Here is a 17384-nt window from a genome sequence, read left to right on the forward strand (position 1 = left end):
ACGAGGGTGGGCCTGGGGGTCCCCGTGAGGGAACAGGGCCTGGTGTAGAGCAGCCAGATTTCTCTCAGCTGACTCAAGGATGGCGGGAAAGTCACTCGTGGCAACCTGGGAACTCATGTCTTGGGGGCCCCCTGCGTGCAATAAAAAGAACCCCGTTGCGCGGCTGACGCGTCACGGGTCACGTGAGTGTGCAGGGAAGTGGAATTAAGTCATAGGGGAGCAAGAGAGACCCCGACAGCGCCCCCTGGGCGCCCCACACCTACAGAGGACGCAGGCGGGCGGCGACCATGCCGTTAGGTGAGGGCGGAGCCAGGACGTAGGGGGCGGAGCCAGTCTGAGCCACGCCCCCACGAGGCCATCGGTGCCCCGCCCCGGGAGCTCAGGTGGAGCTCCGCCCTCTCCGCGGCGCGCGGTGCGTCACGTCCTGTGGGGCGGGACTTCGAGGCTTTCCCTGGAGGAGGAGTATCGGTTAACCCCTGCGTGGCCGCTCGAGCTGCAACGCCGCGACCGGAACCCGCGAGTCGGGGCTCCCCGGCCACACCCCTCGCTGGATTTAAAGGGGAAGGAGGGAGGGGCCGCGTCGGCCCGGAGCCCGGACCCAGGCGGCAGGCAGGCAGGCATGAGGCGCTGCCCATGCCGAGGGAGCTTGAGCGAGGCCGAAGCCGGGGCGCTGCCGGCGGCGGCCCGCATGGGGCTGGAGGCGCCGCGAGGAGGCCGGCGGAGGCAGCCGGGACAGCAGCGAGCCGGGCCGGGCGCCGGAGGCCCGGCGGGACGGCCCGAGGGGGGCGGGCCCCAGGCCGGGGCCGAGAGCTCCAGGCTCGTCCCCACGGAGCCCGAAGCGGGGACCGCCGGCCTGGGAGCAGACAGCAGCAGCAGCAGCAGGGAGACGCCGCCGGCCGACAGGTCAGAAGGGAGCAGCCACGGGGCAGAGCCCTGGACGGAGGCCGGCACTCTCTGGCCTGAGCCCCGCAGATCCGACCTGCAGCCTCAGCCGAACAGGGACAGGCCCGGGGCCGAGAACCTGCGGACTCAGCACAGCAGGTCCAATTCAGAGAGCACCTGTGTCTCCCCGGAGCTTGGGGCTAATGGCTCCTGCAAAGATGTGGACACTGCTGCTGCCTCTGTCCAGGAGCCACCCGGCGCCGATGGCCCCCTGCTACAGCCGGATACTGCTACTGCCTGGACACAGCGGGGCATTGCTGAGGATCCCCAAACAGCACCTGGGACAGACTGCCTTTTAGGAGAGCATCCTGGCAGCGACATTGGCCCAGGGGAAGACGCAGGATCTGGGCAGTTGGTGACTGACCTGTACTCGCGCCTGGGGGGTAGTCCCCTGTGGCCTGTACCCCGCCTTATCATCACCCCTGAGACCCCAGACCCAGAGGCCCAGCCCGTGGGAGTCCTGTCCCGGGCTGAGGTGGGCAGCGGTGGCTTCTCCTCTGCCTCCTCTTTCGACGAGTCGGAGGACGACATGGTGGCCGGGGACGGAGGTGCCAGCGATCCCGAGGACAGGGCCGGGGTGAGTGGGTGCCCAGCAGCCCCCTGTGGCCGCCTGGCTCGAGCAGGGCTCCCTTGTGCCTCTCCCATCTGCTGACCACCTTCCTCTAAGGAGGATTTCTTCCCGGGCTCCTAGCTGCCTGCCCTCTCCTTTCCCATCCTCCCATCCTGGGGTGCACACTGGTCTGCCCTGACATCTGTGAATCTGTGTCCCCCGAATCTAAAGAAGACCAGGGTAGAGAGAGAGTGTGTACTTTTTACAGTTGATCTTAGCCAAAAGGCTGAGAAGCGATAGAATGTACTTTTTAAAGATGTATTTGTTTTTATTGGAAAGGCAGATATATGGAGAAAAGGAGAAACAGATCTTTCATCTATTGGTTCACTCTTCAAATAGCTCAATGGCCAAAGCTGAGCCAATCCAAAGCAAGGAGCCAGGAGCCTCCTCTGGGTCTCCCACGTGGGTGCAGTGTCCCAAGGCTTTGGGCCATCCTCGATGCTTTCCCAGGCCACAAGCAGGGAGCTGGATGGGCAGTGGAGCTGCCGGGATTAGAACCAGCACCCATAGGGGATCCCGGCTCATGCAGGTGGAGGATTAGTCCTTTGAGCCATTGTGCCAGGCCCTCAAAGTGCACTTTCTACACTGCTCCTGCAATTCTTCTGGGGCCTGGAGCTGCCCCAAACCTTCCCAATCCCTTTGCCCATTTGTACATTTTTTCTAGAAAGGGAAGAGAAGGTCCAGCTTCCATCACGTTCTCAAGGGACTGTGTGGACCGTCCACCCAAACATGAAAGGCTGGGCTGTGGCGCCCAGCGGCCACACCCCCAAGGAGCACCCCTCCACTGTTGTTTACGTCTCCTCCTGCTGCCCCAGCCTGGGTGCGGTTCTCCCCAGTGAATCAGGAGGGCCAGCCTGGCAGGTTCCAGGAGCCAACTCCCGTGTGAACCTGGGAGGCCACAGCCCTTGCCAGCTTGCCTGCCCAGGCCTCCCATTGTCCTGGGCTGGAGTTTGCCCTGAGGCCCCCTCCTCCACACGCCTCCGTTCCCACGCGTGGCTTTAGCTGTGGGAGACAGACCCATCTCTGCGTGTCTGGACCCATGCATCGGGTGGGGAAGAAGCGGGGGCTGACCCTTTGGGGCTCCATGCCAGGCTTTGCCCATCCACCTGCTCTCTCACCGCCTTGGCATGTGTGCTGCCGGGTGGGAACCAACCACAGCAGCAGTGCCCAACTGGGCACATGCCTAGCCCCCCTAAGCTTTCAATCCTTACTAACCCAGCTATACTGCAGCCCCCATGGGCACCTGCTGCGATTCTCCCTTCTTGGAGATGAGGACAGTGGGTCATGGAGAGGTCAAGTCCGTTGGCCAAGGTCACACACCTGGACAGGGGCTGGGCTGAGTCAGCCCCTCAGGCACAGCAGGCCCCGTCCACCGTCCACCGTGGTGTGGGGCTGTGTGTGCTCCCTGTGTGACTCTAAGGCCTTACCACAGCTTGGGGAGCTGTGCGTGTGTGTGTGTCCCCATTTTACAGATGGGGAAACTGAGACACAGAGCAGCCAGGTTGAGTTGGAGCCAGGAAGCCAGGTGTGCTTTGAAGCTGCTCTGATCAGCACCCTTGGCCCGGTGCCTTTGTCGCTCCCAGAGAGTGTGTGGATGGGGAGGGGGCCGGGGTGCTCAGGGCTCTCCCCGGGGCAGCCTGTCCCTCCCCTGCTGACCACTGTCCATGCTGTCACCAAGCCCAGGCACACTCTGTCCCCTTGCTGCCTCTACCCTGCCCCTCTGTATGGCTCCGCCTGTCCCCACTGCTCAGCATCCCCTCACTTCCCCCTCGCTTCATGCTGAAATCCTGTTTGCCCCAAAATGCCCAGCTTCCTTTATTCCTCTCCCGCTTTCCTTCTAGCCGCCATCCCGGCTGGAGTACTGCCCTCAGGAGGCTCCCCAGCCAGTGCTCAGGGCTGGCTGGCAGAGAGGGCAGTTGGCATGCGTCTGGCAGTCCAGAGGAGATGCGTGTCGGAGAGGGCTTCATGGAAGAGGAGGCGGCTTATGTGCTGACTTGGAGAAAGCGGATATAGGATGAGACACGAGAGAAGGCACTGCATCTGTTTATGCTATTTATTTATTTTTAAGCATCTATTTTTATTTGAAGGGTAGATTTACAGAGAGAAGGAGAGATAGAAAGATCTTTCATCCACTGGCTCACTCCCCAAATGGTTGCAACGGCCAGAGCTGAACTGATCCGAAGCCAGGAGCCAGGAGCTTCTTCCAGGTCTCCCACACGGGTGCAGGGTCCTGAGGCTTTGGGCCGTCCTCAACTGCTTTCCCAGGCCACAGGCAGGGAGCTGGATGGGAAGTGGAGCTGCCAGGACATGAACCACTGCTTGAATGGGATGTAGGCGCCACACAGAGTAAGATTAATCTGTTGAGTCACTGCATTGGCCCCTGATCTGTTTGTGATTTTAAAAATGGTCTCAGCTGACCCCCCTGCAATCCAAGCAATATCTTTGGATCAGCCAAAGCCTGTGCTGGCCACACAGGCTTGACCACGTGCTGCCCCCAGCCCTGACCCTTGGGAGCCTGCTGTCCAGCAGCTGTGTGTGCTGGGTCAGCCCTGTGCCAGTGAGATGAGTTAGACCTGTGGCTTGCCCTCAGGAGTCTCGAGGGCCACCTGCTTGCTGCCTGGTGGTTTTCAGGATTGGGGGGCGGGTGAAGGTGCACCGAGGGTCACTTTCTGGGCTTGTGTCAGGTGCTCTGCGAACCAGGAGCTGCCACCATCCAGCACCCTGCCTCCCCACGAGCCCCTCTCAGAGAAGGTTGCCAGACCCTGGCTTGGGAAGCTCTGGGCTGTGGCCACATGTAGCGGGGCTCAATCCCGCCATTCTGTTTGCTACTGCCCTGCGTGTGCTCCATGGGTACCACGCAAGGGTGAGGGGCAATGAGGGGTTCTGTTGGCCTGGCCTAGTCCAGAGGGCTCCTAGCCCTCTTGCGACCCTCAGGCCCCTCAATAGGGGAATGACCTAGAGTGAGTCCCATGCTGGCTTCAAAGAGTTCCACTTCCCAGGTCACAAGCCAGGGGAAGCCAGTGACCTCGGCTCCAGAGGGTGGGGAAGATTCTGGAAGGGCAGAGAGCTGGGGCTCTTGGGACGACTGTGTTCCATCTCTGTTGTCACTTTGGCCTCTGTTTGCGTGTCTGTGCTGGCCTACCTCCGTCATCAGCTCCTGCCTCTGTTGCTTTTTCCAGGAAGTCTGACCCGGCTTAGGGGGCTCTGATCTTTTGGGTGTATGGTGTGGGGGTGGGGGTTGTCTGTGCCCACAAGGAAGCCGAGACTGTGTTCACCCCCAAGCTGGGCACAGTGGCATGGGAATGGAGAGAGGGGTGGCAAAGGGAGCAGCAGAGACCCTCTTCCCATTCCCCGTCCATGCTCTGGCCTCTGGGAAATCTCATGATGGATAAACACAGTGGGGTTCATTCCCACCCCTCCCCCCGCCAGGGTTGAACACAATGACCCCAGAAAGCCCCTGACCCTGGGAAGATCTCAGGCCACCTTGTTTTCACCCCCTGGCAGCATGCCAGCCCCTCCCTCCCTGGCACCTGCCCTGACCCCTCCCTGTTTTGCACTTCCCAGAGCAAACCATGGAAAAAGTTGAAGACAGTTCTGAAGTATTCACCTTTCGTGGTCTCCTTCCGGAAACACTACCCCTGGGTCCAGCTTTCAGGACACGCAGGTGAGAGTTGGGGCACTGCGTGGATGGGCCCGGCGAGATGCCCAGGCCAGCAAAATGGCTGCTTTCTGGTCTCTCCCTAGCCTACTTGGCGGCCCCCTTGTTCAGGGGCTGTGGTGGGAGGTAGGAGGCCTGGACCCAGCTATATCAGGGGCTGGGGGCTACTTTGTGTCTCTCTGGTGGGGAGGGGAGCCGTGACTCTGGACCCCAACTCTAGATGGGACTTGTATGCAAGTGGGTGACCCTGGGTCTCAGTGCTGCCATCTGCTGATAGGGAACTCATCTGCCTCCCCCCGCAAGGGTTAGCTGATGAGTTCACACCAAAATGTTTGTCACGGTTGAGATGCAGACCCCTCGTAAATGGACACTACCATCCCGGGTCCAGAGTACACTACACTGGCCGTGCTGTGGCAGGCCGGGCTTCTGCTTGCAATGCCACATCTCAAGGCAGGGGAGGCCGGTTCCAGTCCTGGCTGCCCTGCCTCCCATCTGCTGCCTGCTGACACATGCTGGGAGGTGGTAGATGGTGGCTCAAGTGCACAGGTCCCTGCCACCCACAAGGGAGACCCAGATGGAGTTCTGGCCTCCTGACAACCTGGCTGTTGTGAGTAGTTGGAGAACACACCAGCAAACAGATGGTTCTCTCTCTCTGTCTCTAGCTGTCATTCTGACTTAAAAGTAAACAAAAAATAGATTTAAAAATAGCTAACAGCAGCCAGTCTGCCCCAGCCCTAAGAGGCTGTACTAGGATTAACACCCTAGGCAGGAACTAGCGGAGTCCCCCAGCACATAGCAGCTCAGTGGCCGGCCTGTGGCATTACCTGTCAGGGCTGGACGAGGTGCACCTGGGGTGCTGTAAGCCTTACTGTTGCTTTAGCAGCCCCTGGGCAACACATGGACACCCAAGGAGAGCTGTGTGTCAGGAAATACGGACGGTGAAAGGGACATCTGGGGCAGTGGGTAAGATGCCGCCTGAAATGCCCACATTCCGTAGCGGTCTCAGCTGCGCATGCCCTCCGCCTTCTTGCTGAGGACATGCAACCCGGGAGGCAGCAGGAGACGGAGGCTCGAGGCCTTGGGCCCCCTGCTTCCCATGAGGGAGCCCTGAGATGAGCTTCTGGCTCAGGACAGAGTCCTGGCCCAGCCCTGGATATTGTGGGCACCTGGGGTGTAATAAAATCTTTCTCTCTTTCTCTGTATCTTTTTTTTTTTTAAGATTTATTTATTTTTATTACAAAGTCATACAGAGAGGAGGAGAGACAGAGAGGAAGATCTTCCTTCCAATGAATCTCTCCCCAAGTGACTGCAATGGCCGGTGCTGTGCCTATCTGAAGCCAGGAGCCAGGAGCTCTTCCGGGTCTCCTATGCAGGTGCAGGGTCCCAAAGCTTTGGACCGTTTTCAACTGCTTTCCCAGGCCACAGACAGGGAGCTGGATGGGAAGTGGAGCTGCTGGGATTAGAACGGGCACCTATATGTGATCCTGGCACTTTAGTTGCTATGCCACCGCGCCGGGCCCTCTCTCTCTGTATCTTTCCAAATTCTTACACATATATGCACCAGGCAGCAGGCTAGACCAAAAAAGCATGCCTGCCAAGAAAGGGAGACAGCAGGAACTTGTGTGCCCCATTCATCCTTGCACTCAAGTTGGGAAGAACCCAAGGCCTGCCGTGTGAATATGCGACTGCCATCTCCGCGTGTTGTGTCACTGAGCTTAGGAACTAAACCCCAAAACCTCACAGTGGCTGAGCACGCAGCAGGAAGTGGCCGAGTGTGTTGCGGTGCCGGTGTTCCGCACCGGACCACCTTGGCTCCAGGCTTAAGCTTACTGCTCAACAGACTCTGGCTGATGGAGCAAGTGATAACTGGGTTCCTGCCCCCCTAGACTGAGTCCCCAGCTCCACATGGCAGCCACTGTGGGCAGCTGGGGAGTGAATCAGGGAGGGCATACTCTCTGTCCACCTGTCTCTGTCAAGCAAATGAGTGAGTGACGATTCAAAACCTTCATGGCTAAAGTCCTCACCTTGCAAGTGCCGGGATCTCATATGGGTGCTGGTTCTAATCCCAGCAGCCCCGCTTCTCATCCAACTCCCTGCTTGTGGCCTGGGAAAGCAGACGAGGACGGCCCAAAGCCTTGGGACCCTGCACCCGTGTGGGAGACTCAGAAGAAGCTCCTGTCTCTTGGCTTTGGATCAGCTCATCTCTGGCCGTTGTGAACTAATGGATGGGACATCTCTCTCTGTCTCTTCTTCTCTGTGTACATCTGCCTTTTCAAAAACAAAAACAACAACAAGACAAAACCTGGATTAAAAGCACCACTGTGTTACCCTCATGAGCCTTGAGTGGAGAATTCAGAGGAGGAGGGCAGGAGAGACTTGTCACAGCTCCTGGTATTTGTGAACTCAGCCAGGATGCTGGAAGCATCCCTTCGGGGGTTGGGTATACTGCTGCTGCCTGGGGGCCGAGGTCTCAGCAGGCCCAAAGCTTCCAGCAGCTTCTCCTCACACCTGCTTGGGCTTCCTTACACGATGGCAGCCTCAGCGGAAAAGACTTCTTACCCAGCATCTTGGGAGGGCATGGGCCACGTCCCAGCCAACAAGGAAGCGAAGACTTTCCTGCCTTGAGCGGCCTGGACTCTGGAGCCTTGCAGAATCAGTGCTGCCATAAACCCCTCCCAGGTCACAGGGCAAGGCCACACTTAGCAGGGAAATTCTAGGCGAGCATGTGGAATAGAAGACATTGTTGCAGCCAGCTTTGGAAGAGAGTAACTACCACAAGAAAAACTTGGGATTATCTATCTTTTTTTTTTTCTTAATTGGAAACAGATTCACAGAAAAATACTCTTCCCATTTGCTGGTTCACTCCCCAAGTGGCCACAAATGAGATAACCTGAAGTCGGGCACCTCTTCCAGGTCTTCCATTCGGGTGCAAGCTCCCGAGGCCTTAGGCTGTCGTCGACTGCCACAAGGAGGGAGCTGGGTGGGAAGTGGAGCAGCCAGCGCAAGCACCAACGCCCCTATGGGATGTCCATCTTTACAGGAGGGTCAGCCCACCAGATGGTGGTGCCGGGATTTGGCACACAGAGCCGGGGTGGGGCTGGGGTACGTTTTCCCCACCTGGTCACTGACCCACTCACTGATCCCATTACCTGTGGCCACCCACCCACCCACGCAGGGAACTTTGAGGCAGGAGAGGATGGGCGGATTCTGAAACGCTTCTGTCAGTGTGAGCAGCGCAGCCTGGAGCAGCTGATGGAAGACCCGCTGCGGCCATTTGTGCCAACCTACTATGGCACGGTGCAGCGGGATGGCCAAGCCTTCAACCAGATGGAAGATCTCCTAGCCGACTTCGAAGGCCCCTCCATCATGGACTGCAAGATGGGCAGTAGGTGGGACTGGGGCAGCCTTAGGGTCGGGGTGGAGGGAGGGTGGGGACATGGACAGACTCCTGCAGGTTTGCATAGTGACTGTTTCTGTGTGTGCTCCCCCCAGGAGTATATGGGAGGCCCCCGCGGCTCCCCGCTTCACCCCTACTTAGCACAGGCTAGTTCATTCATTCCAACCATTCTGATGGGTGGGTAGTGGTGACTCATTTTCCTGCCAACGAACAACATTGAGCATCTTCTAGAACGTGTATTGGCTTTTGAGGAATCATCCTTGAAAAATGCCTGTTTGAATCTTTTACCCGTGTTTTCTACTGGGTTGGCCTCCCATTGGGAGACAGAGAGCACCCATGGGCTGGCTAACTGCACTGGCCAGAGGCCAGGAGCTACAGCCAGGATCCAGAAACTCAGTCCAGCTCTCCCACGTGGGTAGCGGGAATGCTGTCACTGGAGCTGTCACCACTACCCCCCAGGAGCTGCAGGAGGCTGGAGCCAGGGGCCAGGGCGGGCGTTGACCACGCTGATTACAGTGTGGGTGTGGACGGCTCGCTGCTGGGAGAGATGCCTGCTCCTGTCTTTCTGGTGTTTTTTTCTTTTCTTTTTGTTTTTTTTAAGATTTATTTATTTTTATTGCAAAGTCAGATATACAGAGAGAAGGAGAGACAGAGAGGAAGATCTTCTGTCTGCTAAATCACTCCCCAAGTGGCCTCAACGGCCAGAGCTCAGCCTATCTTTTTTTTTTTTTTTCCTGTTTAAACGTATTTATAAGAATCAATAATGAAGAAAGAGGTTTACAATAATAAGGTAAAAAAATAAGTGTGCCAATGCCATAAGCAACACAGCCCCTTCCTTATCCACTTTCTGCTGGCTTTGCATTTGTTCCCAGTCTCTCCTTGAGCGGTTGAGCACTGTAATCACCAGTGTCTTCATCTTCATTCTGTTCAATCTTCCTGAACATTAGGATTGTCCTATATGACACACAGTCTGGTCTGTGAGCTGATAAATTCTGGAACCCCATGGAGCTCAGCCAATCTTAACCCAGGAGCGAGGGGCCTGCAGGTGCAGGGTCCCAAGACTTTGGGCCATCCTTGACTGCTTTCTCAGGCCACAAGTACAGAGCTGGATGGGAAGCATGGCCACCGGGATTAGAACTGGTGACTATATGGAATCCCGGTGCGTTCAAGACGAGGACTTTAGCGGCTAAGCTACCACGTCAGGCCACTATCTGTTTTTGATGGGTGACTTTTTTTTTAATGTATTTTAGATAGAGGTATTTTGTTGGATACACACACACCCCACTTTCTTTCTGTCCAGGTATCCCAGTTCACTCTCTTACCAGTATCTTTTCATAAACAGAAGTTTTTTTTTTTTTTTTTTAAATATGTGTTTATTTTACTATAGTCTGAAAATCAGAGTTACAGAGAGCGAGACAGAGGGAGAGCCAGGACCACTAGGGAAGGAACACATCAGCCGCAAACAGAAAAGAATTTAGATGGCCTTTATTCCAGGGAACCGTGCCACGGGCTTCCCTGCTCCGGGTAACAGGAAGACACATGAGAGGAGAGAAAAAGCCAGGAAGAGACATGCAAGGACGTTTTAAGCCCCCTTTAACATGGAAGCTAAAGCGGGGATCGTTCGGCCCTTATTTCATGGGAAATATTGGTTTCTGTCCGTCATTGGTACAGCAGTGACCCCGTTGCCTATGGGGCGTCCTGGGTCACAGCCTGAGGCTAGAGTGATGCACAGGGCTCAAAGCAAGCTCCCCCTCCTCTGATCACCATGGCAAACATCGCTCCCCAAATGGCAGCAACTACCAGAGCTAAGCCAAGCCAGGAGCCAGGAGCCTCTTCCAGGTCTCCCACGTGGATAACAGAGTACCAAGTATTTGGGCCATCCTCTGCTGCTTTCTCAGGCTATCGACAGGGAGCTGGATCAGAAGTGGAGCAGCCCAGATGCAAACTGACGCCCCTATGGGATGCTGGTGTTGTACACCGCAGCGTTACCCACTGTGCTCCGATGCTGGCTTTAAGAAGTGTTAGTGGAAAATCTATGTGGGGCCAAGAAGGCATAGTGGGTTAAGTCACCCTCTGTGCATGTGGGCACTGATTTGATTTCTGGCTTGCTCCACTTGCTATCCAACTTCCTGATGACGTGCCAGGGAAAGATGGCTCAAGTGCTTGCGACCCTACCATCCACATGGGGGACCTGGAAGAGCTTCCTGGCCCCTGACCTTCCTGGCCCAGCCCCCCTTGTTGCAGCCTCCAGGGAGTGAGCCAGCAGATGGAGGATCTCTGTCTCTCCCTCCCTCTGTAACTCTGCCTGTGAAATAAAATAAGCTTAAAAAATAAGTAAAAATGAAAAACAAAAGAAAAAAGCCTGTCTACTCCAAAAACATGAAGATGCTCTCCTGTTTTTTTCTATAAGCTTCATTGCTTTAACTCTCATTCTGTTTCGCAACCTCGCTAGACCTTACGCCCCTGTGTGCTGTGGGAGATGGGGCGTGGGCTTCAACTTGCCCCTGGCGGGTGTCCTGTGGACCCTGCACTGTTTGTTTAGAGAATTCCTGTGCCCCTCGGTGTGGCATGGCGTCCACCTCCTAAGCCTGGTGTATTAGGGTGTGCGTGTGTGTGTCCTGCATGCACTCTGCTCACAGATCTGCTCACTTGCTGTCCCCACCCTCCCATCCCCCTGACCCTGTGTCTAGGACCTACCTGGAGGAGGAGCTGGTGAAGGCACGGGAACGACCCCGGCCCCGCAGGGACATGTACGAGAAAATGGTGGCCGTGGATCCTGGGGCCCCCACGCCCGAGGAGCATGCACAGGGGGCCGTCACCAAGCCCCGCTACATGCAGTGGCGGGAGGCTGCCAGCTCCACGTCCACCCTGGGCTTCCGCATCGAGGGCGTTAAGGTGAGACGAGGAACTGCCTGGCTGGTCCCTACAGGGCCCTGAACTAGGTCTGAGGTGGGGCCTCCTGGGGCACACAGGTGATGGGGGAAGAGCCTGAGGACGTGTCCATCTGATGGGCATCTCCTGACCCTCCTTTCTGTGGCTAGGGCTCACTCCAGCTCCTTCTCCTGCTTCTGCCTCCCCGGTTTCCCTTCCCCCAATCCCGTGGCCTTGTCCCTGCCCCTGGTGGCCTGGTCCCTATGCCTTGTAAGCCAAGTGCCCTCGTTTAAGTCGCTGGTCCCCAAGGTCAGACATCAGAATGACAGCGTCTTGAGCTGCTGCAGTCCTGCCCTGTGTGCTCACAGGAGCCGCCCACCAGGGGCAGGTGTCGCGGCTGCACACCATGGCCAGGCACACACCCACCGGGTGTGTCCCTGTGCCCGCGAGGGTTCTCCATGGCATTTCCACGGAGAATCGGCCTTTTGCCCGCCAGGCGGGCATCTTTGTGGATGTGGCAAGGTGCCCCGGGGATGGACCCCCAGAAGGTGTCCATTTCCTGTCACTGCAGTACCACAGCGAGTTGTGTGGCACAAGACATTTTACATGTGTGCAGGCTCAGCTCCCGACTAGCTTTCTGGAAGTGGGACAACTGAGGCAAAGGCTGTACACTAAACTTTGGTTCCATTATTATTATTATTAAAGATTTTAAAGTGTATTTAGAAGACAAAGTTTCAGAGCTGGAGAGCTCTCCCATCACTACTTCACTCCACAAATGGCTGCAACGGCCAGGGTTGGGCCAAGCCAAAGCCAGGAGCCTGGCACCCCCTCTGGGTCTCCCATGTGAGAGCCATCTCCCACTTCCCTCCCAGGTGCATTAGCAGGGAGCTACATTGAAAGTGGAGCAGCTGGGACTCGAATCAGTGTCATAATATGAGATTCTGGCACTGCAGGCAGCAGTTTAACCCACCACACGGAAAAGCCCGCCCCCCACCAAGCCTCCTTCTTGGGTGTTGTCCTGCCACATGTCTCCAAGGCCTTGCCTGCATGGCCTCCTGAGCTGTGAATTCCACAGTGTCCTGTCCAGAACCGTCCGTGGCCCTCCAGGGCGCTCAGAGGAGCTCAGGGTGCCTCAGGTGGTTTTCTCTGCTAGGAATGGCCTTTCCCTGGGCTTCCCCTTGTGACCTGCAGCCATTTTCCTGTCTGCTTTAGATGTGACCTCCTCAAGGAGGCCCTCCTTGATTTCTCTCACACTACATCAGGATCCCCCTCCTTATCTCCTCATAGCTCCCTCTCCTCCTCCATTGCTCCTGCATCCCCTGGTGATGGCCTCAAGCAACCCCTGCCTCCCTCATCTGACTGCCTGTCCTGCTGCCTCCACGTCACCAGGACCCCCGTAGCAGCACCTGGTACCATGTGGCAGAAACACTCGGAGGCCTCTCTGGGACACCGTCCAACCCCAGCAGTGCGCCCAGCCCATGCCCCGCATGCTGTGTAGCACACACTGGGTCCCCAAGTCCCTCCCTCCACCTGCATCTAGGATGCAGGGACCAACATGTTCCCCGCTTTCCAGATGAGCAAACCGAGGTTGGGACAGGTGAAGCACTTGCTTAAGGTGGGATGGCCTAGCTAGAGAGTAGCCAAGTTGCAATAAAAAACCAAGTCCACCACACCCCCTAACCCTGCCCCCCACATCCCACTCTGACACCCAGCTCAGTCCGGCGGAGGGCTTGGTCAGGTGTGGGTGGCCTGGTTCCTCAGCCACATGCTGCGGCAGGCAGGTGGCCTGGCTGTTCTGAACAGCAAGCAGCTGTGAGGGCCACTGGACAGCCGGGAGCCAGCGAGGGGAGGAAAAGGTGTGACAGGACTGTCCCCGTCCTTTGTCCTGCAGAAGGCCGATGGGACCTGCAACACCAACTTTAAGAAGACGCAGGCACTGGAGCAGGTGACCCAGGTGCTGGAGGACTTTGTGGACAGAGACCCCGGAGTCTTGGTGAGTGCAGGACCCGGCCAGGACATGGCCACTCCTAGAGTCAGCCTGGGTGGCCCTGCTTGTGCTGGGGACGCCCAGGGGCTGGCTGGGGCTGGGCGGCCCACATGATTGGCCCGGGCTGAAGCCAAGAGCCTAGAACTGCAGCCATTACCTGTTGCTGCCCACATGTGTACCACTGGGAAGTAGAATCAGAGCTGAACAGGGCCGAAACCCAGGCACTCTGGTATGAGATGCCGTGTCCCAAGTGGTTTCTTTATTTGAAAGGCAGAGTTACAGAGAAAGAAGGAGAGAGACAGAGAAATCCTCCATCTACTGGTTTGGCCTCAAGTGCTAAGGCTGGAGCAGGCTGAAGCCAGGAGCCTGGAACTCCATCCAGGTCACTCATGTGGGTGGCAGGCACCCAGGAACTTGGGGCATCTTCTGCTGCCTTAGCAGGGAGCTGGATGGGAAGTAGAGCCTGGAGCTGGTACTCTGATGGGATGCAGGTGTTACAGGGGAGGCTTGGCGTGCTGTCCCATGACTGGCCTTCCAAGGCGCTTGTTAACCGCTGCTCCAGATGCCTACCCCAGCTCACTGCCTGGCCTGAGGGCTGGACCGAATATGACTCAAGATCCGCAGGCGTAGCAGGGTCTGTTCTCACAGTAAAATCAAAGGACCGAGAGCAAGGGAATACACAAGACCTCATAATGCCTGGGCTCAGAATGGCCACTGCCATTTCTGCCACGTTCTGCTGGAGTCCAACAAGTCATGTGACCAGGCCAAGATGAACAGGCTGTGGGGAGGTGCTCAGGTTCAGGGGGGTGGGAGGGGGATGTAACTAAGCTGCCACACTACAGTGTCTCCACCCTGCTCCCCCATCCTGGCTGGGTGCCGCTCACTGCACTGGGGCAAGTGACTCACCACGGTCCCTCCTTCAACACACAGAGAAAGTATGTGACCCGCCTGGAGCAGCTCCGCGACACCCTGGAGCAGTCCCCCTTCTTCAGGACTCACGAGGTGCGGGCTCTGGCTGCTGTGCCGTGCAGGTCCCTGGTCTGGGGGCGGGAGGGGGTGTGGCACGGAGAGGACGCTGTGGGTGACAGGGCCACAGCCAGGGGAAGGAGGCACTGTCACCTGTGCGACCCCATCAAGGGCGTCTCAGTGGAGAGGGGGTTCCGGAGCTGGATTGGGGCCCAGGGGTGAAGGCTAACCACTCTGGGCATGTGACTCTGCCACCTGCTTCTGCCCCCCAATCCCAGGGCTGCCTAGGCCTGAAGGCCTTGGGGAGGCTCTCACCAGTATGTCTCTCTGTGACCTACAGGGATGGGTTTGCACCTGCAGTCTCCCTTGCCTGCCCACCTGTGCCTCTTGGGGTTGTGACCCCAAGTCTGAGTTGGTCACAACCTTCTGGTCTCCCTGTTGCCTCTTCCTGACATCACTGGCTGGCCCAAGAGTCTGAGGACCCAACCCTGCCCCTCCCTGGCCCTGGTCGGTTGTTCCGGGAGGCCTCAGGCTCCCTGCCTTCAGGAGGAGGTCACAGCTGTACCTGCCCCCCCATGTCTGTGTGTGCGGCTGCTGTTAGTGTGTTTGCTCTTACCAAGTGTCACTCTGACAAGGCCTTAAGACCTGCGACAAAAGTGGCAAAGTGGACACCTGGAAATGCACAGGTCTGCTGCCTTCATGCTTGGTTTTGCCTGCCAACCAATCCAACATTTTGAATGTTAATTTGCCACCATTTAAAATGTGAGCCTTCACAGCCAAATAGGTACTTCCATTTTCCTGGCCACTCCAGGCTGTCCTCACTGGGCACACACTGCCTCTTTTTTTTTGTTTTTGTTTTTTAGACTTATTTTTACTTGAAAGAATTAGAAAGGTTGAGATGGAGGTGGAGGGTGCAGGCTTCCATCCTCTGGTTCCCTCCGCAACTGACTGCAATGGCCAGATTGGCCTGTCCAAAGCCAGTAGCTAGAGCTTCCTAGTTCTCCCACGTGGGTGCAGGGGCCACAGCACTAGGGTCTTCCTCTGCTGCTCTCCCAGGCCACGAGCAGGGAGCTGGATCAGGAGTGGAGCAGCTGGGAGATGAAGCAGTGCCCATAGGGGATGCCACACTGCAGAGGATTAGCATGCTACACCACCGTGCCAGCCCCATGCTCTGCCTGCCAGCTGCTGCCCACCTGCCCAGGGTAGAGCTATCTGGGAGCGGTGGGGCTTGACACCTGATTCAGAAAACAGGAGAGTCTTGCGCACCTGCAGGTAGGCAAAGGGGAAGCAGCTGCTGTTGCCAACTGTGGCATCCACTGAGGACTGTGAATCTCACTTTGTATCTGAGGAGGCACAACCACACAGGGCTCCCTCCCCTGCTTCCTGAGCTGCGTGGCGGGCAGGTGGAGCCTGGCGTTGAGGCAGCTCAGCTCCGGGGCTCCTGTGGGCCTTCCCCCACCCCACCACCGCTGTGACCACAGCTCTCCCCTGCAGGTGGTAGGCAGGCGGAGCCTGGTGTGGGCCGAGGTGCCTCAGCTCCCAGGTTCCTATGGGCAGCCACCCGCCCCACCGTGATCTCTGGCTCTCCCCTGCAGGTGGTGGGCAGCTCCCTGCTCTTTGTGCACGACCGCTCGGGCCTGGCCAAGGTGTGGATGATTGACTTCGGCAAGACAGTGGCCCTGCCCGCCCACCAGACCCTCAGCCACCGGCTGCCCTGGGCCGAGGGCAACCGTGAGGATGGTTATCTGTGGGGCCTGGACAACATGATCCACCTCCTGCAGGGGCTGGCCCGCAGCTGACCTTCCCAGCACGCCTGGCTCATTCACCGGATGGGGCCGCTCCAGCCAGAGGAGCCCCACATGGAACGGGGGTCTGAGTGTGGCAAGCGGGGCAGTGACCTCCAGAATGGGAGAGGTTGAAGGCCTCCATGATACCACAACACATGCAGGCAAGGTCATGCCAGCCAGCCGAACCAGATCAGCCCCTGGACCACAGGTTACAGAGGGGCCACCAGCAGCCTCCACTGAACGACACCAGCCAAGAACCCACCTCAGCTGTCAGAGGGTGCAGGCGTGACCTGTGAGGACCACAGTATCGCTTGTGATCAAATGCAAGAGCCACTTGTCTCTCGATTTAGAATGAGGACACTGCACCCAGAGTGTCGCCTCTGGCCTAGGGCTGGTGCCACAGGCGGGCCGAGGGTGCGGCTCCCGGGCCAGCTGCCCTACCAGGGCCGGTGTGCTCCTCCCGTGGATTCTGCGGACCAGCAGCTGCACTCTGCCCTCTGGCACCTCCAGCCTCAGGACTTTGTCCTTTGTGCCAGGACACAGGGTCCCTGTGTACTTCCTCCTGGCAGACTCTAGTGCCTGGACCCACTGCTCCTGCAGGGGAACGTGCAGCTGTGGCCCTGATCAGGGCAGGGACTCCTAGACCCTGGGGTACACCCCACTTGTGCTGGGCCTCCCAGCCCTGGAGGGTGCGCTCAGGTAGCACGTGCCTCTCCCCTGTGCCAGCCCCTGGCATGGTGATGGCCTCCTGGCCCCTCTCCACCCATACACTATCTGAGGGTAGTGTCAGCCAGGGTTGGCCACAGGAGGGCTGAGGGCTTTCCTGCGCCTCCCAGTGTGGGGGTGTAAGCTCAGACTTACGGCTGCACCCCAGTGCTAGGCAGCCATGGGGTAGGGAAGCAAGCCGCGGCCTCCCACATGGCACCCACTGAGCTGCCCTGCTTGGGCCTGGCTCTATGTTGGATGACGTGGGGACAGCCCTCCCCCCAGGACCCCTTTTCTCACGTCACCCAGTGGGGAGGACCTGCCCCAGGTGGCTCCCTATGAGATCCTCGGCTGGGTGCTGGGGACAGGCATACCCCACCTTACAGGATGGAGGAGACAGGTACTCATTAAAGTAATTCTCTGCCTCTGTTTTACACACACACACACACTCTCTCTCTCTC

The 17384-nt window shown here is 57.8% G+C and overlaps 1 protein-coding gene across 1 annotated transcript; it reads left to right on the top strand.

Moving 5' to 3' along the window:
* Positions 1 to 473: 473 nt before the first annotated feature.
* Positions 474 to 17372, top strand: ITPKC (inositol-trisphosphate 3-kinase C). The gene is made up of 7 exons (XM_004598075.2): positions 474 to 1519; positions 5117 to 5216; positions 8386 to 8599; positions 11298 to 11502; positions 13370 to 13471; positions 14396 to 14467; positions 16027 to 17372. The coding sequence occupies exons 1-7, from the start codon at positions 620 to 622 to the stop codon at positions 16228 to 16230; spliced, it is 1797 nt and encodes a 598-aa protein (XP_004598132.2). The 5' UTR covers positions 474 to 619; the 3' UTR covers positions 16231 to 17372.
* Positions 17373 to 17384: the final 12 nt, after the last annotated feature.

Source organism: Ochotona princeps, chromosome 16, assembly GCF_030435755.1.
Source record: "Ochotona princeps isolate mOchPri1 chromosome 16, mOchPri1.hap1, whole genome shotgun sequence".
In the NCBI taxonomy this organism is placed as follows: Eukaryota; Metazoa; Chordata; class Mammalia; order Lagomorpha; family Ochotonidae; genus Ochotona; species Ochotona princeps.

Coding starts and splice junctions, on each gene's coding strand:
- ITPKC (XM_004598075.2), top strand. CDS start 620: ATGAGGCGCTGCCCATGCCGAGGGAGCTTGAGCGAGGCCGAAGCCGGG. Junction 11,503..13,369: donor TCCGCATCGAGGGCGTTAAG/GTGAGACGAGGA, acceptor TTTGTCCTGCAG/AAGGCCGATGGGACCTGCAA. Junction 13,472..14,395: donor ACAGAGACCCCGGAGTCTTG/GTGAGTGCAGGA, acceptor TTCAACACACAG/AGAAAGTATGTGACCCGCCT.